Source organism: Poecile atricapillus, chromosome 21 (genome assembly GCF_030490865.1).
Source record: "Poecile atricapillus isolate bPoeAtr1 chromosome 21, bPoeAtr1.hap1, whole genome shotgun sequence".
Lineage (NCBI taxonomy): Eukaryota > Metazoa > Chordata > Aves > Passeriformes > Paridae > Poecile > Poecile atricapillus.
Window position 1 is genome coordinate 8,408,931 of NC_081269.1, and position 21,222 is coordinate 8,430,152.

At 44.0% G+C, this 21,222-nt stretch overlaps 1 protein-coding gene across 1 annotated transcript in view; it reads right to left on the minus strand.

Annotated features, from left to right (window-relative positions):
- Window positions 1-21,222, minus strand: part of MYBBP1A (MYB binding protein 1a) — a 37,364-nt gene that overhangs the window by 14,797 nt on the left and 1,345 nt on the right. The window contains exons 3-23 of the mRNA XM_058854353.1: window positions 20,957-21,040; window positions 20,511-20,585; window positions 19,973-20,080; window positions 18,951-19,141; window positions 18,504-18,671; window positions 18,203-18,320; window positions 16,978-17,267; window positions 16,224-16,331; window positions 15,525-15,650; window positions 15,192-15,395; window positions 14,471-14,579; window positions 13,973-14,063; window positions 12,775-12,926; window positions 11,968-12,057; window positions 11,215-11,340; window positions 10,364-10,528; window positions 9,210-9,367; window positions 8,242-8,376; window positions 7,325-7,430; window positions 6,189-6,320; window positions 4,630-4,698 (exon numbers count right to left, since the gene is read on the minus strand). Of these exons, the coding sequence (XP_058710336.1) occupies window positions 4,630-4,698; window positions 6,189-6,320; window positions 7,325-7,430; window positions 8,242-8,376; window positions 9,210-9,367; window positions 10,364-10,528; window positions 11,215-11,340; window positions 11,968-12,057; window positions 12,775-12,926; window positions 13,973-14,063; window positions 14,471-14,579; window positions 15,192-15,395; window positions 15,525-15,650; window positions 16,224-16,331; window positions 16,978-17,267; window positions 18,203-18,320; window positions 18,504-18,671; window positions 18,951-19,141; window positions 19,973-20,080; window positions 20,511-20,585; window positions 20,957-21,040 (2,805 nt within the window). The remainder of the gene's footprint in view (window positions 1-4,629; window positions 4,699-6,188; window positions 6,321-7,324; window positions 7,431-8,241; window positions 8,377-9,209; window positions 9,368-10,363; window positions 10,529-11,214; window positions 11,341-11,967; window positions 12,058-12,774; window positions 12,927-13,972; window positions 14,064-14,470; window positions 14,580-15,191; window positions 15,396-15,524; window positions 15,651-16,223; window positions 16,332-16,977; window positions 17,268-18,202; window positions 18,321-18,503; window positions 18,672-18,950; window positions 19,142-19,972; window positions 20,081-20,510; window positions 20,586-20,956; window positions 21,041-21,222) is intronic.

Genomic DNA, 21,222 nt, shown 5'->3' on the forward strand with positions numbered 1-21,222 from the left:
GAGCCAGATGGAAACAACACCTTACTCCTGGCAGTAGAAATGTTTCATTTATTAGTGTTCATTTCCAAACTGGTTCCAATGCTGCTGGCCAACAAGCTGGACTTCTCAGGGAAAAGCACAGCTGCTCCAGGCCAGGCTTCCAGAGAGGCTGTGCTTCAGCCTGTTTCCAGCTGGGAGCTGGCAGGTGCCCTTGCCTGCAGGAGCCTGCAGCAGCAGCACACCTGGGTACTGCAACACAACGAGCCACATGTTTTCCCTCTCCACCTGATCCTCACTCTCACAGAGAGAGTTTTTAGGGTAGAAACAGTTCATGGACTCATCCAGTCCTCAAAATGGGAAGGGGAGGATACTGCAGTGAGAACCTCGCCACAATAACGAGAGCAGCACTGAGGGGTTTGTGCTGCAACAGCATTAGCCCAGGGACAGCCCAGGACTGCACAATTACAGAATTAGATGTTACTGTAGCTCTGCTCATCAGACCAATGCAGCTAAAAATAAACCAGGAAGACATTCCTCACCTAAGGCTCAGGAGGATTCTGGTATGTAGCTGAGTCATGCAATAATCATTAAATTAAACACATCTTGATCCCTGGTTTATGCTCCATCAGCACAAACTAAAAAACCAAGCTTTTGTGCATATTGAAAAAGTAACATTACGCCCACTGAAACAGGCACAAGGAAGTAATCTGAAGGTCAAGGTCTCCTGGAAAGCAACTGCAGCAGTAAGAATGAATTGTCCTAAGAAAGGAGGAAGTGAGCACTAGCTCACACACATTCTTCTCCAAACAGAATTTGAGAGAATATGTTTAGTGCTTGTGGAAGATCAGGCTGACAGGAACATCCTTCATCCATGAAACAGCAAAAGCCTCCTCCATCCTGTCAGCACCACACACATTCTGCTGGCTAATTGCACTTGCCAGTGAGATCATGTGTGCCAGACACTTATTACAATTCACTAGCACCAGGACAACTCAAAGGGACAAGGCAAGCTCCACTTGTCATTTTCCCATAGCAGTTATCACTGGGTCTCTCTCCCCAGCTGCCATTTGTACCTGAGCTGCTCGGAGCACCGGGGTGTGACAGCACCTGGTTACTGCACTCCAGGAATGGAACTTTACTCTGGTGGAAGCACCTTGTCTGTAAGGGAAAGTTCTCAGATCTGCCTGGATCTACCAAAAGATTGTGATGTGGGCACTGGCCCCATCCTCCTACCACTAAAAACATTTCTGCAAGGACAAGGTGACACTGTGACTGATTCTTTGGACCTCAGTCCACAGAACTGCATTCAACAACTTAGACTACACTGCACTACAAAGTCATTCTTTACCTCTTTCTTCCTTTTTAACTGGTAGCACTTCTCCCACACTAAAGGTCCTCTTGAAAAGCTTCACAGTTGCTGCCTGCAATCAAGATTTTGTATAGTTTCTAGTCACTTCTTTCTACAACAGAGAGCACTGCAAGGACACATGGCAGGGATGAGGCAGGCCATAATCTGAGAACACAGTACAGCCTTAAGTTACATGTTGTTTTAATGTACATATGGGATGGCAAGGATCAACAAAAGTTTGTGAAAGGGATCCCAACTGCTACTGTAGAAAAAAAAAAACCAACAAAATAAAAAAGCCCACAAACTGTCAGGGTGTGACACTGATAGCTCAGTTCTTTTCCTCAGGACCAACATTAACGAGACTGGTTTTGTGTTTGGGCTGTTTACTCTTCCTTATCTACATTTATATTTACAGACAGTGAGGAGTATGTACACTAGGTTAACATGCTACAAAATGCTAAGTATCTCTCCAAGGTCTTTTAAGTGTCAACATGCCTAATAGTGAAATGCCAAGTAACTTATTTGCACTTGTAGCCCAATAACCAAACACCTGTGTCTTGCAATACAAATTCTTCCACCCAATCCTCTAATGTTACCCAAAAATCCTAGAAGAAGGAGAAAGGGACAACACCCTAAATCCTCCATGTTGTCTCTTATTCACTAATATAGCTTAAACCCCAAATTCAAACTTTCTCACCCAGTGACCTAATATAATTCTATCTAACTTACACACTCACACATTCTCAGTTTCTTCTTAGTTTTAGGATCTTTCTCCATGGTTTCAGGTTAAACTCAGTGTTCTCTTGAGTGTTAGAGCCTGTCAGCACACATACAGGGATATTCTCTGTGCCTCTGACTCCAACAACAAACAAAACAAAACAAAACAAAATCTCAAACCCTACCAGATTTCTCAGTTCAATAAATGAGTGACAACCAAACACTATTTTTTTTAAAGCCTGAAGCACTTTAACTTTCACACAGGCATGTTTGGGACTTCAACTTCCCACTTGAAGAAAGGCAGAGTTTGAAAACAGGCCAGCCAATATCACTGAGCATTCAGAGCACCAGCTGCCACAGGCACAATGCATTTGAAGTAGCAGAGCACCAGTCACAGAGTCCTGCAGCCAGCGTGGTCTCACAATGGGTGAGAAGTCCAGCTGAGAAGCATGAACTGCCTGGAACAAGGTATTTCTGCAGATCCACTGTCACACACATCTTGTATCTTTCTGATGCATAGGTTTAAACAGGTACTAACTGAATTCAGGGTGGGATGACAACCTCCCTTCCCCGATTAAAACATCCCTTGCCTTTGTTCCCCCACTCACAAATAACACAAATCTCTCCTATCTCTTTCCTTTTCCAGGGAAACTGCTGCTTTACTGTCTCCTGCAGGCATCTGTGCCCCAGTAGTAACATCAGAGGAGCAGAACTTGGCCACAGGTACAAACTTCAGTCTCAAGTTCAGTCTCAGCCTCACTGCAAATTCACTCCTTGTAGAAAGCTATCTACAGAGCCAAGAAGTCAGAGTCCCAGTGGGATAAGCTGTCCATACAGATGCAGCTGCCATATCCACAACAATCTCCTCTAACAAGAGGAGTGTCAGAACAGAAATTAAGCCTCCAGTCCCTGTGACTAACCTGGTTTAATGATTAGAAGCCAATATTCAGGGCTAAAAATGGAATACCACCCCACTTTCCCCTCAGTCATCAGGGCTGGCCAAATTCAGAGTATCATGAGACCTTTGGTGTTTTCAGGACTCCTGAGTTAGTACAGCTCTTTTGGAAGCTAAGTCCTCCCACCTCATTTTCCCAGAGGCTGCCTGCTCTAATCCACATCACTTTGCCATATACACCCACCTAGCCTGACTCCTACCCTACCCATAAGGATAGCACCAAAACACATTTGCATTGAGAATCAGTGGGAAAACTGAACTGAAATTGAACTGAAATTGGACATTTGATGCTGGGAAGCCAGAATTCCTGAAAAGGAAGCACAGTGTAAAACATGTAAAGCTGCAACTCCAAGCTCCACAGGCTTTCCAGAGCTCACTCTCCATGTGCCTTTGTTTGAACAGCAGTATATCCATGTTCTGTACCCAGCTCCCACACACTCCACATGTCCTCCCCTACTCCTCCCACCCACAGGCAAACAGGCTCTGCAAACAAAGCTCCAGCAGCTTTGTGGAAGCCCTGGTAGAAGGACAATGCTATTCCCTGTGGAGAAGCAAAGATACCCACATAATGGAGCTATCTGCTTGGGATGCTGTTCTGGTCTCTTGAGGATGGGATCAAGTGTGTGACTTACAATTAATTTGTTATTTGTGTTCTTATCCTTATTACCATCCACTGAAATTATTAATAGCTCAATTCACTTTTTTTTTTAATTATTTTTATTTTTATTTTTTTTATTTTTGGTCTTTAAATCAAAGCAATTCCTGTTGGGTAAAACAGTCTGAACTGCAATTTACACTGACAATACAAAGCAGCCCTACCATAAACACATACCTACCCCTTCACATTCCCTCCAATGATCAGAAACAATAAAACAGCTATTTATGAAACAGAAAGATCAATCTAGGATGCACTTCTGCAGGGGACAGACACAGGGTACAGCTGGGGGGTGGGAAAGTTTGAGACAGTGCTACTGGCCTAGAGGGGTTTTAGTTATTAACTGTGTGGAAGGCCCCCCCACTGCAGTGAAAATCCAGACAGGCCTCATTCCCTGCTCCAGCAACACTGAGCTGTGCACTCACCCTGCAAAGTTTTATTGATAAGGCTCCACTAATTTTGTGTTAGTCAGGCACAGGCAACCAACCATCAAAAATCAGATCTGTGGTACAGGTGGTTTTAAATTCAATACAGCAGCACACAGACTGTAAAATGCAGGACAGCTAGCAAGGCACAGAACAGACTCAAGAACCCAACCTTGAGGCAGCATGAGGAGGGACTACAGCACACTCCATTAATACTGAGGAGCATCTTACCAGGAAGGAACTAATCAAGGAATAAGCAAATGGAGTCAATCCCTACCACAATCAGGCCTCAACCCTGAAAGCTGCAGGCAGTTTTTAAAGGAGATGCTACCAAAGAACCCCCATGCTTGTGGATATATTGTGTGGCACTTCCAGTTTCACACACCTGAAGCAGCAAGGCAGTATTTGCAAAAGCTCTGCCCCCCCAGAAGTCACTTCCACAATTGGGCAGCCCTAAAAGCATATTTTAAATGTATTAAAAATCATCTGAGCTGCCATGTTCGAGTAATTTCTCTGTTGTACAGCTTTGTTTGTTTACTTTGATTCTTACCTGCTGATGTTGCCTGGCTGCTGCTGTGATAAACTCAACAAGTGTATCTACTAATGGCTTGCACATGATCTGTAACAAAGAAAGACACAGTGTCTTATTAGTGGTTTGCTGACAGACAGGTTTGTTTTTCAAGCAAAACAGTCTATACTTTACACAGCCTCTTCAGCAAGAAGAAAATGACACAAGAAAGAAATATCCAGAAATCAGCAACAGTTTATTTGAAAATGAACAGCTTTGTTCACACCAGCTTCACATTTCGGAGTGAAATCTTGATCACAACAAAAAGCAGCAGCAAAACTCTTCACCTCTCTTCACCTGGAAAAATCAGGCAAGCACTTTTCACCCCCTGTGAAAACTAAAGTCTGCATCTGGCTGACACTTTCTGTAGTGTCAATTCACTTTGTGCAGAGCCCCAGTCCCAGGCAAAGAACATGTTGAGTTGTAACCAGGTGTGGGTTGGTCTCTTCTCCCAGGGAACAAATGACAGAACAAAAGGAAAGGACCTAAAGTTGCATCAGGGGAGGTTTACATTACATATAAAGAAAAATCTCTTCACTGAAAGGGTTGCCAGGCACTGGCACAGGCTTCTCAGGGAAGTGATTGAGTCACCATCCCTGGAGGTATTTAGAAAGACATGTGGATGTGGTGATTTTAAGAGACAATTCTACAAGGAACAGTTACATGAAATCCAAAGGCTTTAGAAATCTACAGATGGGAGCTTAAGTGCTGCCCATGTGAGCATCACACAAACCTGCTCTCTCTCCATTTCTCAAACTTATGTACGAGGCATTGAGGCTGGTGTCCTAAGAAACCTGGCAAGCAGAGGAATTCTCTCCTGGATGGAGCCCTCAGAGCATCCTCCCCCGTTACACAAGCCTACATCTCCTCCCACCCTTACATCAGATATCAGTTCTAAAAGGTTTTGAGAAAGGGCTTCTGGCAGCTGTCTCTAGCTTGCCCTGGCCTAAAAACCCCTGAAGAATTGTATGACTTTCAGGCCCATGGCCGGTTTCTTAAAATCTGGCTGTCCTCATAGGGGAGACCAGCCTCAGGCATAGGTCAAGCTTACAGGATATACCTCAAACATTTCAGACACTTGCACTATCTGAACATCAGGCTTGGAGATTAGATTCCAACTAGACTTTACACTCCTCAGCCTTCCTGGAAGAAAATTGAGAAACTAAGCATGCAGTTGGAGCAGAGCTGGACAGGAGCTACACTGGTTGTTCAAACAAGGTGAGCTGTTTTGCCTTAGTGCAAACCTTGCTCATCCATGTTGTCTTGAATACTGGTAAAAAATTAGAGCTTCTTAGGCTATGTTTTGAAGAGCAGCCTGCTGTTCACCTGCTTTCTGCATGCAGTATCCCAGTCCAAACCATAAATAAGATCCTGGCCTCCTGCAGTGTTGCTATAAAAACTGAATGTGAGAGTCTGAGCATGTGAAGATCCAAAGAAACGTCTCAGCAATTTCAGAAGTTTGCAATAGAGCAGAGAAGTTTCTCTCCCTATTCTCCCAGAATTATAATCATTCTTTGGAGCCAGCAGAAGACAGCACTTACTGGGAAGCGTTTGAAGAGATCATGGAACATGGAGAATGTAAGGGGACTGTTCCGTTTACTGAGGAACTGGGTCAGTGCCTGCTGGTAGATAACAGCCACCTCCTTCACATTCAAACAACCTGGGTCCAAAAGCTGTAGGGAAGAAAACAGAACAAAAGCATTTCCAGTGAAACACAAGAATGAATCACTAACAATGAATAAATTAATTTTCATCAGTTCTAAGAGGTTTTTCCAACAACTAGTTGTGCTTGAGATATGACACAGAATCATGAAGAAAACAGACAAGTGAGCCCCAAATGTGCTCTCCCAGGCATATGATGCCACTGAAGGGCAGCACGGCTTCCCAGTAGGACTAAATACACTCCATGTAGTGTGGGGGCTGTGCTGTAGGTTTGTGGTTGGCACATAGCACAAGAGGCTCACAGAGCACTGCAAGCCCATGGTGCAGTAGCTGGGCTGTGCACATGGTTCTCAGCTGAAGAGCTACTTCTAGCTGCAGATTTTAGTGTATGTACATATCTGTATCTACATACACTTAGCACCTATGTCCAGGACTCCAAGGTACTCATCAGACAAGCCCTAGCACTGATCAGGGATCCAGCAATCCCAAAACAGTGTCCATGCTCCAATATCCCCCTCTGGTGGGGAACAAGAATCCCAGACACACAGCAACTAAGTTTCTGGTGGAGGTGACTGGACTGGGCTGCCCAATACAAAGGCCTCACTCTTCACCCTTCACCTGAGCCCAAACCTCAGGGGAATAGGAGTTTACTCTCATCCACCACTGTTCTGTGTCTTCCTGTTCCTCAGCATCCTCTGGAAAAAACTCAAGAGTGACTGCCAGGAGTTTAATGGAAAAAACAGCAGATCAGGGAGAACAGCACAGATACACATGAGGCTTCTGTGGACATCAACCCAAATCCACTGAATCAGCAGCTCCTGTGCCTATGGACAAGCAGGTACTGAAAGGCAGGAGGGCCAGAGGGAAGGGGAACTTTTCACTGTTATGGGAATCATGTAGACAGGTACCTGCAAGCAGCAGGCCCAGTGACAATGAACAAGGAAGGCCCACTCAGCAGAACCAGGAAATGCAGCGTTCCTGGCAAAAAACACACAGCAGCAGCCTCATCTCTTACCTGACTTGCCTGCTGCGCTCTGCTGTCACTCTGTTTCTTGGGCTCAGGGGGAGGAAGAGTTGATGATGTGTTTCCTTTCAACACTTTGAGCAGGTATAATGAGGCACTATAAAAGAAAAGGGGGGAGAGCATGCAGACCTCTGTGCTTTTGGAAAATGCAGTATTTACTGGGCACTGCCCCACTGAGGGCTGCCACTGCTGGGAAGCTGTCAGGGAGCCATGCAGCACACACAGGCAGCCCCATGTTGCCAGGAGTACCACGGTTCCTGCACAGCCATGGGGGAGATGTGCTGCAGAGCCAAAAATGTCTGATGGCACTGGGTTGACCATGCAACACGGTACCCACTGCACACACAGCTGAGTGTGAAAGTCCTTGTGAAACTGGCTGCATGTCACAAGACAGCCTGCTGGTAAATGGCACTCCTATTTACACCACAGAACAGCAAGATCACTCATCTTTCTACCAAATACTTATCTGGCTTATCCTAATTTTCCTGTATTCTACAGCAAAGGAGAAAATACCGGCAAGTACAGTCAGGACTCAATCAATATTGCCCTCATTCTGCTATCATGGAGACAGTAAACACTGCATTTAAAGAACAATCATCACAGGTTGACTAGGAATTGCACTCAATCCCCACTGAATCACACACACTGCATTACTCCCTGAGGAAGCCTCAAGAAAGCACTTCCCACCAGCAGCAGCAACTCTATACCAGACCATTTCTGTATCACAGAAGCTATAAAAGACAATCACCAAAAAATAGACGTGTTTGAAAATGCTTCAGACTGCCAGGACAGACTAGTCCTTATGTAAGACACAGATGCTGGTATCAAACCTTCTGCAAGGCTCTTGCTTCCCAGACCTCTTAACACACAACATCATCAGATCTCACAGCATCAGTATGAACACTCACCTGAAGTAATAGAGAGCCACTGCAGAGTCGGTGTGCTTGCAGGCTTTCTTGACAAGTCTCTGCACTAAAGCATGCACATCTTCTTGCAGGGAGGCCACTCTCTTGCAGTACTGCTTATTGCGGCACAGCGAGTTCCTGCACAGCATTAAAACAAAGCCAAAGCCATTACCTACAGAGAGCCCTGGGGAACAGATGGCCAGGAACACTTACCACTTTACCAGGGTGAGAGAGAACAAAACCAGAACACAGTGAGTGGTAGCAAACAATGCTAGCTGTGGGCAGCACATGGCTGTGGCAAGAAGGGTGAGGACACTTAACACTCTTCACCTTCAAGCACAAATTTAGGCATCAGAGCTGACTTTTCTTCAGAGCTCCCACAAAGGGGACTGACTGCCTCAAACCTTGTTACTTACACAACTGGGGTGAGGGAGCAGCACTGAAAATGCTTTAGAGAGTGTTGAGGATGTCAAGAAGTGGTGCACAGAGGACACATGTGACACACCATGCATTATGTCTGTCTAGCCAGTATCATCCCTCACTTCTGGCCCTGAACAGAGAATTTACACTGTGCCTATCTCAGAAATAACTTGTTGAGAGTTTGTTCCAGCCACAGCAGCAACTCTGTACGCCTTGGGAGTTGTTGCATGGTCTGACTCAGAGTCAGAGGCCCATGGAGATACTCAGTGGCATGACTCCACACTTGCAATATGTTTGTTCTTGAGGCTTTCACCTGCAAACAGGTTTGACACTTCAAGTCCTTTAGCCTAGAAAATTCAGATCCTAATTCCTTTCCTGCAGGTTATGACTAAGCACTGTGTATGTGTGTGGTGCTAGTAATCTAACCTACACAATCTCTAAGCATAGCAATTGCCTTCAACCTTAGAATGACCAGATCCTGGTGTTCAACCAATTCCACAGCTGTTTATCAAAAGCCATTGCCTATTATCTGGAGGTCTAAAGACACTTACTTGAAGATACTGGCTGTTTTCTGGAGGAAGTCAACCTCCTGCTTGTCAGAGTCTGAGCTCATGCACTGTTCAATCAACTGAAGCAGGGGCTCAATGATATCAAACACCAAGGGGTTCTCTGCTTGCTTAACCAGGAACACGTCAATCAGATCCAACACCTGCAAACACAGTTATCGATGTGAGGAGTACAGCAGACAGGGAAACAAGATGGATTTACCCAGAGCTCCTACCAGTAGGCTGTGGAGCAGCTGGAGGGGGCTGAAGAAAATTATTTACAGCTGAGATCTGTACACATTCTGGTATCATTTCTACTGTTAGGGCACTGGAAAGTGAAAATTAAAATTTGAAACTCAAGATTAAGAGTTGTCTGTTGGTGCCAACTCTATTTAGTGCAGTGACACCATTTAGAAAGAACAGTTACAAGAATCAGTGTTACCTGGCCAGACCTGAGTCACTCTAACCTGGCACAGGTCCCTGTTAGCATCACTGACTGACAGCTCTGCAAGCCCCCCTTGAATTACAGACGGTGCATTAGCATAAAATCAGTCTTTTTATAGAACAGCATCAGAAGGGAAATGCAATAGAGCCACTGGCTCACTTCACTATTCAGCCTTGGCTAACCTGACTCCTGACTCCCATCTGGGAGCAGCTGGAGCTGTCCCTGGGTGCTGGAATGTCCCAGAAGGTCCATGCTGACACCAGGCGGCCTGAACTCAGCATTACAGTCACAACCAACCAGGGGGTTTATCAAAATCCCCTCCATTTTACTGGCACACCAAGCCAAAAGAAGCTTATGTTGCAAAATGACCCGAGGCATTTTATGCATGCCTCATTAAGCTTGTTGAGTTAAAAAAACCTGACAGGAATCTCTGGGTAGGAAAGGATCTTATCAATTTGAGCATTTCAGATCAGCAAATGAAAACCAGTGAACTTTTTGAACAGCACAATCCTGGTTTTCAAACAGGCCTGTGAAGCCCCAGTCACTGACTCCAACAGTGCTGTGCCAGATGCTGTACAAAGCCAGAACAATCCAGTCCCAGCTTCCAGGAGCTCATGACATATGTGAATGTCCAAGCTGTTTAGTGCTAGGTAGCTCACAGCATGCACAGGCTTCAATTAACATGCTACTCAGCCAGAGTACTCCTCTCTCCCACCTTAGCCTTGAAATCCCTCCGTAGGATCTTCTCTTTCCGCATTCTGTCCTTCTCATCCTTCTTTGCCTGGATCCGCTTCTGCTGCTCAGCAAAAAGGGCCGAGATGTTCTTGTCAAGAGCCATCATAGCCTCATCATCCAGCTCTTCATCACTCTTATCTCCTTCCTTACGTTTTTAGAAGAGAAAACCCAACACAACAACTTATATACTTCAAAAAGACAGTGGGGAGGGAACCAGAGCCAACACCATACTCAAGCAGGGATGTACCTAACCCAGAATAATATTGTAGGGAGGGAACACTCAGACCCATGAGAAATCTCACTTTTATTTCCCATCAGGTAATATGGCTGCACAGCACTAACATGTAGAGAGGATCAGGAGAGGAAAGAGGCTGAGGTTTTGACCTGACTCCCTCTGTGCTGTTCCTCCTTCAGTAAAGAAGTTCGTATGTTGCTACATCCTCAACCTTTACTGGAATCATTAAACCAAACTCTATCAGTGCTATAGTAAGTCTCCAGAGTGGCCTTCAGGGAACACTCCTCCACACAGGCCAGCCAACAGTATCTCAGTGCTTTAGTTCACCTCAATCTCATTTATTACAGGCAGGAGCACAAGCTGTGTCAGGCTAGATTGAACAAGCTAAAGTGCTCAAGACATAGGAACAATAAATAACAGAACAAGTGACTTATTCCCACAGCTCACCTAAGACCCTGAGCTGTCTCAAGTGCCATACAAAGATGGCTGCAAGGGCTGAGACTGCATGAGTTCAGGCAGGATGAGGGTTACTAGATCATCTCTCACCACATCCCAACCTCCTGGTATCTGTATCAAGGTAGGCAGTGAAAACATACCAAAGTGTTCCCTGCTTGGAGAACTTTCATCAGCTGACTGCGAAAATTATCATCAACTTCTTCATTCTCCTCATCTCCACTGTCAGTGTCGTCGTCATCCGAGGAGCCCTCGCTTCCTTCTTCATCCTAAGGAAGGAAAGTTCATCTCCTGAGCCCACCCTACAAGCCCAGCTCAATTCTCAGATGTGTCACTGTTCAGAAATAAAACCTCAACCCTCCCCTACTGCCTTTCCTTGTAGCCTTCAGATCCAAATACAGACACCTCAGATAACGGGGTACCAGGTCTCCACAAGACCTAAAAGTGGAATATAATATAGACTTCTCTGTCATATTAAATAAGTATCAAAGAGAAGCTTCCAAGGAACAGCTCCCATCTGACCCTCCTCTGCTGATGCCTGTAATGCTTCGTGACTTGAATATCTACAGTCCTTAAAACCATGAGATCTGGAATCCAGCTGGCTGTGCATCACAGCCACAATTCCATCTGTGGCTGCAAAAAGGAGAGGCCTGTGCTCATTTCAGGATGCAGCTATTTATTCTCAGAAAGGCACCTGTTCAACCAGCCACACCTACAACAGCAGAGACACTCAGGCATGCACTTCCAACACGCCATTTGTGTGCTGAACCCTTAAAATAAATCTTAATAGAGTGACAGCCATTTTCCTCAAATAGAGAAATGATAATATATTAACACAGTTCAGGAGGAACATTAAACATTAAGGATATGAATGTCACTGACAATGGCACAATTACCGTGTCCTGTGCAGATTTGGTCTTTTTGTTAGATTCTTCCATCACAACAACTGCACTTTCTTCATTTTGCTCTTGGTTAGGGTCAAAAACCTAGAAAAAAAAAGGGACTTGTGTTTTTTCAGTGTTTTGTTTTTAAGCATTTCTTGTGTACAACAGCCAGAAATTTCAGCACAGTAAACCAGCTGAATAACTGAACTTTAAGTAAGGGCATTAACTTTCTGCTTGTTAACATGCCAAGTTCTTTCAGTAAGTAACAAAAAAGGGGGAGAAAACTGAAGAGGCTGGTGGCATCACACATCTTGGTTTGTTACAAATGAAGTATTGAGTTCATCACAAAGTATCTGACAGCCCATCTTTGCAATCCATATATTATTTTCTCAGTAGGCATCACCTTTCTTAGTAGTATGATCAATTCAGATTTTTAGTGTCACTTATTTTTAGCACCTCTACGAAAAAAGCACCCTTCTAGGAAAAAAAAAAGTTACCACTTATACTCACATATAAAATCTACCAGTTATATAAACTGACCCAGGAATTTCTTCAGCCTAAAATTATCAAATAATACAGCTTAAAGTTAGGAGACCTCAGGCTCCTGTAAAAAAACAACCAAACTCCTCCCCCACAAAAACAAAAAAAGCCCCAACTCTCTCTAAACTACAGTTCAAATTCAGTAGCACACATCATCAGGCATTTCCTAAATCAAGTAGAATTTAAATTAAACCCAAAATTGAGCCGTGTTTGTACATACATCTGTTAGGGATAAAACAGGCAAACAGTACAAGGAGGCCCTGCTAGTGCCTCACTTACATCCAGGATCAGCTGCAAGCCCCTCTTGGTCAGGTTAGGGCATATCCATACAAACACACTCTTGGAAATCCGACGTAAGAGGAGGCTGGGCTGGGCAAGGAGGGAGAGAAGGATTTCCACCATCACCTCAACCCATCCTGGCTCGGAGTTGTCTGCACAGGAACAAACAAACAATGACAGGAAGAGGCATTGGTGTATCAGTAAGATACTACAGAAAAAATCACCAAGGAATAAAAAATCAAATTGTCCTTCTAGCTGACTCTTAAAAGTCCCCACTCAGCAACACAGACCAGAAGGCTGGGAGGGAGGAACCACAGGGAGAAACCAGAGGGAGAAGCATGCTTGAAATGGTGTTTTGAGCAGTGCAAAGGCTTACCAGGTAACAAAAGCTACTATTTCTTAAATAATTACTTAGATTAGCAGTACTTTAAGTCAAGTGACACCTACTTGGCTACACTAAAGCAGTTGGCAGCTGGTCAGCAAAAGTATATGTATTTTATAGTGTTTCCAGTGAAATCAGAAGTCATGGCAGCCCATGAAAAGTGATAGCATTTGAAATTCATCCTTTGGTCCAAAAGTTTGGGAATCCTGCTCTACAACCAACCAAACCACCAAAGAATTACAGCTTTTATTTTCACAATGCCCTCAAATTGATTTACACAGGTTTCAGGAGGACAAGACCACAGTTGGAGAGAAACCAATTTTTTTACTGGTCCAGTCCCAGCCTAGAGGGTCCACACAGGCCCTAAACGAGGATCAGCCTCCATCTCCCAATATGATGTGTATACACAGAGGACAAATTTAGTTTGCTCAGAACTCAAGCTAAGAAGAAAACATGTTTCATGCCTTCTGGGTGTTCGAGCCCACAGCTTTGCAAAGCAGACACCACCAGTTCACTACCAGCCACACAGAACAATGACTCAAGGAGAATGAACTCCCTTGCAGTGCTCACCCAAACAAGGGCAGCTATGGAGCTCAGCTCTCCTTTCCAAGGCACAGAGGAACACAACCCACTCACAGTGCAGAGAGCTGGAGCAGAAGACTTAGAATGGCACAGAAGGAGAATGAAGAAGGAATTCTCCTGGGGGTAAGTGCATCAAGCCAGAACCAATGCAGAGTGCTTCACTAATGCAGAATTGCCATCTTCTGTCTTTGACAGACCACTAACAATCCCTTTCTTACTGTAGGAAGGACTCACCAGTCTTCTTCTTCTTTTTGGCTTCTTTGCTGAATGCCCTCTCTGTGCAGTTCAGAAGGTCACTCAGAACATCCACTGTTTCAGACTGATTCTGTTTGATCACAAGCAGACAGCAAACAGGCTCAGAACTCCCCACTACCAACAACAACAGAAGGAATATGCTCCAAATCTAAGGACCACTCTAAGCAGGTACAAATATTACAACCAACTACTACAACTCTTTTGCAGGAAAAAAAAAACAAACATGAATTTAAGCAAAAATTGCTCCAGTCAAGAGCAAATCAAGAGCAGAACTAATGCTCAGGCCAAGCTTTGCCCACTACACATCTACAGGCAGTGTAAGAATCACAGTTTATTAGCTGCCAGTTGCCCATTTTCAGAAGCCAGAGGTTCTGAAAGGCTGGGTCTCTGGACACAGAGAAGCTCTACACCTTGGTGTTCACAAAGCCCAGCTATCAGCCTATTTTATACTACAGAAATATCTATCAGATATGTTACCTTGAAAAGATGAATGGCCATTGAAAGCAGAAGTTGTTGGAAAGCTCCAACTTTGGCACTGTCTGATCTGTTTCCCTTTTTCTGCAGGTTCTTCACAGACTGAAGTGTCCTGAAGAAAGAAACCTCTGTGAGTTTTTCATAATTACAACAGCAAATCATCTCATATGACCAGACTAAAAATGTGACCAAAACTATAGTACTGTTTTGTGTACATTTCATTTATTGGCATTGGATACTCTTTTAGTACACAATCTTAACCCAATAATAGTATCTCATTGAATGTGGGTTACAAAAACACTGCACTTGTGCACAGACTGCATTCCTAATACCTAGACCTTTGTGGAGAATCAAGCTCAGAAAAGAGTCATTGAGAAATTTGTACAGGTGTTATCACGAGAAAATATGAGCAATCATGTTTGGGAGAGGGACTATGAGCAAAAATAGAAAAGGACATGGCTATCACATACTTAACACATAGGAAGAGGAAGAAAGGAATGAGGTGAAAAGAAACAGAAAGACACTCTGAAACCCAGCCATGGGTGCACTCAAAGGAAAGAAAAAGAACTGCCACTGCCTGTGAAATGGCTGTGCTACAGCAACCAGAACAGCAGGAGGCAAAGAGAATACAACATCTCTTTTACTGTCCTGGAGAAACCAAAACCAGGGCTTTCCCACCTTTCTCACTTCACCAACCCAGCACCCAGTTTCCCACGACTCTCACCTCTCCCAGATATCCCTCTGTTCCTCGGTAAAAGGTTTCACAGCTTTGACATGCTCACTGGAGAGCAGCTTGTTGGCATACTCAGCTAGGAGAAAGATCCACAGCTTCCCATCTGCAGTCACACCATGGATGTGCTTCTGCCTCAAGGCTGCAGCCTCTGCTGCGTTCCCCAAAACAGGCAGGGAGTTTAATGTCTGAAGTAACCTGCAAAGAAAGAAATGCTCCAATATCAGTCTACCATTCCAAACTTCTTGCACCGCTGTTCATAAGCTGATCTTATCCTCAGGAAAAAAGAGAAATTTCCAAGCTTAAAGCATGCAATCAAATCCTTACCCAAAGAAGTAGTTCTCTATCTCTGTATGATCCCGTTCATTTAGGGGCTCTGATGGAAGGACTCTAGCCTCAGCTATCTGGGAATTCTTCTTCTTAGCAACAAAGAAAGCATGGAAGAAGCAAAACCTAGAATAGATGGAAACAGGAACACAATGAAAACCCAGACTGGTCATAACAAAGCAAAATCAGCCCATGTGTGCAAACCAAACAGCTCCACATTCAAGGAAGTCCAAGCACTGAAAAAAGCCACTATTTACAATGAGACTGTTTTCTTGAGATAGACAAGGTAAAGAAGAAAAAAAATATGCTCAGGACTTCACAAAAGTGAAGCACCAACACTTAAGGCCGCAAAAGACAATACTAAGAGCACCATACTCTCCAAGACACTTTAAGTGACAGATAAATACCTAAGATCTGATGTTAAAAATAGTATTTTCAAGCAGTTTAGGCAAGCAGGAATGGAAAATGTATTGAAAATAAATGGGACTAATGTGATTTTAAGTGCCAACTACTTATGACACAGGTTAGTCCAATTATGCAGAAGGTATTTTGAAAACAAAACCTAGTCTCCTAAATTATTTATTATGGAGCATTTCCACTAATGGATTTGCCTGGTGTCATGGGGACAGCTTATCTGGAATACTGCTGTTGAGCTACACAGAATTATCCCAAGCACACATGTCTTTACATCAGTGTCACCTGGCAATGTCCATCACAACGCTCTCTTCTCTTCTTGTTGCACTTTCAGTGATGCTAACCAGTCGGTGGATGATCCATTTTCTCAGTCGAGCAGTCTTCTGTTGTGCTCTTTGAAAAAGAAGGTGGGCACAATCAGCAGTCTGAACACTAACCCAACATGAATACACACTGCACAATCCTCTGCATCAAGAGGTGATTTTCAGATATTTAAAGGCTTTACATAAAACTGGAAAAGTTATGTAGTAACAAAGCAACAGGTACAAAAGAAGAGATGTAATCTTCTCAAGTTTGCTTTCTACTATTCAAAAGGCAATCTATTTACCCCACAGAGTCTGCAGATGAGCAAAAAGTGCTTCAAGAATTGCAGCAGTCAGTAGAGTGTTATAGGTGCCACTCAACACATAACCTGGCCTGAATGGCAGCATGTCTAATACACATATAAAAGTGTGTTCCTTTCAATTCCTACAAAGACTTGAGAAGCTGTAGTGAAAGAGGAAACCACCAGACATATTCTCCAAAGCAACTGTCAGGGCTAGAAAAAGAAGAGAAAAGGCTCTTTTGGTGATCCAGTCTGCTTTGGGCAGGCTGGCTGGTTCTCAAGATGCTTGCAGGATTTGCAGAATTGAATTTTATCCCAGCAAAAGAGTCAGACGCTGGGGCTAAACTTTCTGAGACAGAGGAAATAAACAATTGTCAATTCATGGCAAAGGAACCAGTAAATGTTGAGAGGAAGGTGCAATACCCAAGTACTCACATGTCTGCATTTTCCCAGTTCTGTTTTCGTCGGTTACTTGAGAAGTCTAAACAACAGTCCAAGTCTGGCCTGAGGAACATGTCTTTGAGCCAGCAGATGTATTTTTGCAAGGCCACTGCCTGCAGGTGTCTCACTACCCTGGAAGCACTCAACAACACTGGCCTCCCTTGATTGGTAAGGGTAGAGAAGCCCATCATCACAGCCAGTTGCCTCTCTGGGTCATCACAGCCACTCAGAAATGTATCTATATATCCCTCCATTTCTGCAGCAAACTTAAATCCCTGTGCAGACTGAAAAACATGATCAAAGAAGCAGGTCAGGAACTTCACACTCAGTCTGAATGGCCCTGTAAGTATAAATCATAGAATCACAGAATGACCTGGGTTGGAAGAGACCTCAAAGCTCATCTCATTCCCAACCTCCTGCCATGGGCCTGAAGGAACAGCTTCCACTAGACCAGACTGCTCCAAGCCCCATCCAACCTGGCCTTGAACACTTGCACTGTAAATCACATGAAAGAATTTGGCTGCAGTAAATAAATTAAAGCCACTTGCCTGAATATTTGTCCTAAAGTTTACAGTCAGTCATCAATTTCACCTCTGGGATTGTGTTACCACAAAAAGCCAAGCTAAAAGCCATTTTTATCAGTATTGCCTTTTTAGTTTTCCTCTGTTTATTGCAGGGTTGTGTTGTTTGCTGACTTCCCAGTAGGGGAAGAGGAAGAGGAGCTCTAAAATCCTATTTCAAATAAATTTTGTGCTTAAACCTCAGATGTGCTTATTGAAACAAGCACTAACAAACAAAAGCACGAGCTGTCCCTTTTTGTCTTCCAATGTTGATGCGACACTGGACACAATGATAAACAAAAAGGAGCTTCTGGACACACAAAAGCAAAGGGACTGTTAAAGAACAACACATGACACTCAATTTGCTGAGGGCTGCCCTTCCTCTGCTTCCCCCATCATTAAAGCTTTCCTGGCACCAGCAGTGAAAGCAGGTGGGGCAGTGCTGAACAGTTTCCATACCCTTAAAACAGGCAATGACAATCAAACACAGGCTATACTCAGCCCACTGCAACAAGCGGCCATACAATAACCTTGCTTTTACTAAGAGTTAAGGGTGTAAAATTACAGAAACTTTTTTTATACAAGATGGTTTCAAACTAGAAGTGGGGCAGAGATGACTTGTGCTCAAGACACGACCTGCAGCTTGTTCAAAGACCTACCTGAGTTGCTACAACGTGTTCTCCGTAGTGCAGCATCACCTTCCCTTTGAGAACCACCTGCAGCTGCTCCATGGACAGCAAGGGGAGAGCACTGCCCAGCAACCGGTAGCACATGTAACTGAGTGGGAACAAAGAACATTCCCTCAGGCTAAAGCACAGCAGTAAATCCACACACAGGGGTAAGACAGAGAGGAAGTGCTGGGGCAGAGGCCAGGAGCATGCAGGGATATGGAAGTCAAAACCTCTGGGTCAAGAGAAAGAAGGATAATGTGGGAAACAAACAGTGTATATTAAAACAAACCTCACAGGTCCTGATTTCTCCTTCAATAGCCCGTTCTCCACAACTTCATTCCAGAACAGTTCAAAGGCACCTTCCTTCAGTGCAACTTGTAGCAAATCAAACACTACACTGGGCAACTTCTTCTCTTCCTTCTCAGACTTTGCAACACTTTTCAGAAGCTCTACAAGTCTAGAACACGAGAAATAAAATTATGTGAGAGATCTGACCTGAAAGGGAATTGCTAAAGGCCAAATTCATCTTGCTGACAGACACAGAACTGAGAACTGCAGACTGTGCCTCCTGGGAAAAATGACACAACTTTGGAACCTGCATAACAATTAACACCTAATCCTTAGCAGCCCCTGCAGTGGCAAATACAAGCAGGAATCAGAATCACAGCCACATTTCTCTCACTGCTAGCCAAGAGGAAAATAATGTTCATTTAAAGCTCCCTATTTAAGAACTTACCTAGAAATATTTTCTTTATTTACTACAGTAGGTGAGCCAAACAGCTTCTTCAACTTTTTAGGTTTCAGAACACCAGGGAATTTCTGCATACCCACAAGCAAAAGGTGCAAGTTCTCTGGAGATGTGAAGGCTGAAGAGAGGTCACCTTGCAAGATGTCAAACAGGACCTCCTGAAACACAGTTTCGGGTACCTAGACAGGAACGAGGGTGAGAGCATATGAGAAATATCTGAAGGCATTTTATTAACTTGCAGTGAAGTACATTAAAATATCTGCAGTGGAGGACGTTTTACTAAAAGCTTGCAGTGTTCTGGAACCTCTAGAAATAGTCTTTATGGTGACGTAACAGAAAATAAATAATGGATGTGTCCATGACTGCCAGACAGGCCCAGGTGCTTAACCATGGGGAGTAGGACAGTATGTTGTCATCAGACAGCAATTCTGGTCAACTGACTCCAGCTGCAATTGTTCTCTTGCTGTCTGACTGCTCTGCCTGAACAGCTAAGCAACCCAGGGACAAGGAAACTCTATTTTTATTTAACACTGCTAGTCTTCATGTCTACAAATAATATCCACTCAAAAAAAAAATAATAAACTCTTCTTTTACTACATACTGAGAGCTCTTTACTCCTTGTCCCTACATCATTTCATTCCCAACAGCACAAAATTCAGCCTTAAGCCCAGGTTTGGTGCACAAAGAAGGTGGTTTTCTGTTCAGTTTTCAGCATACATCTGTTCAAAAGAGCAGATGGTCTAACACATCATCCAAGCAAGTGAAATGGGAAGCAACAGACTGTGGGATTGTCCACAATGAGGTCGAACTAAGCTAAACCAGAGCACCCTTCCAGAATACAAGCATCCACCCACAGGCAATATAGGGACATCTCCCACAGTTTACACTCGCTCTTCCACACCCCCTGTAACTTCCAGCTGTGGACAAACTGAAGGAAAATCTGACCCCAAAGCCAAGCCCTCTCCTCCTCCCACCCCACCAAGCCCCAGCCCCACGTGCTGTGCCTGTACCTCAGAGGTGATGTCAATAAGAGTTTTGCGTGGGAGATCTCTGAGGTGTGTTTGGTGATTTGTCAGCTGCTGGAGAAGCTGGATGCTTTCCAGGAGAGCTTTCTGGTCCTAGAAAGGAAAGATAAGCCAAAACCAGAGGACATATATCAGAAATAAAGCTGGAGGCTCAGGTAATAATCCACTCTTTAGATATTTATGCCTACTTGTAATAAGAAACATGCAATTGTTTCTTGATAGGCCACTCAGCTTTTTCCAGCATCATGTTTTCCAGCTGGATATGACAACACAGAATGAAGATCCCTTCCTTCCAGGACAGACAGGAATCTCCTGTACTATTTGACACAGTTCCTACATTCCACTCAGGAGCAGACATTAGAAAGTCACAAAGAGTCCATGGATGACGCAGTAGAAATGAACTGAACTTGATGCTTCAAGTGCCACTGCATCGATTACCCAGTGACCCAGCCTTCCTCTGCCAATCCTCTTTCCACAGCAGAAGCACCAGAACCAGACCTGGCACACCTGACAGCAGTGTTACCTTCACAAGCCGCCCAGACTGGAACAGAGCCATAACTCCAAAAAAGTTCCCAAAAGCAGCATTTCTCACAAGTTTCTGAAAGGAAAGCAAAAAACAAAAAACAAAGAAAAAGAAAATAGGTAAAAATCTGCTCTCCTGAGAGGCTTTCACGTGCAGCTATACGATCAGTGGAGCAAGATGGCAGGAAGATCCAGCCTTGAACACCCCACCACGGGAAGAGAACATACTGAAAAGCAACCCCCTGCACAAAGTTTAAGAACTGTCCTAGAGTACCTCTTCATCACACTGACAAATCTCACCTAAAACAGGTGACAACATCATCAACTTCCAGTTTTCAGAAACAGTTATTTCATTATAGTCACTTGCTTTAAGAAGAACCCCAAAACTACATAGAGGACAATTCATCTAAATTAGCAGTTGGCAAATGTTGCGATGAGCTGACTTACTTTTTTCACTTTTTCCAGATTGTGTTTTTCTTTTATCTGTTCCAAAATGCTGCACAGTGGAATTTCCTCAAAAGCCTGCAATACCTGAGGAGAGAGATGGAATAGCTCTTTGCAGTTCTTCCATTTCATGACATTGTATTGGGTTAAGCTAAAATAGAGCTGAACTGTTGTTCAGCACAGCAGCAGATGTGCTGTTTTATCAGGCCAGAATAAAGACAACCAGAGCAGTAAAGATGTACAGAATAGGAAGTAGGCTGGGAGAGCTG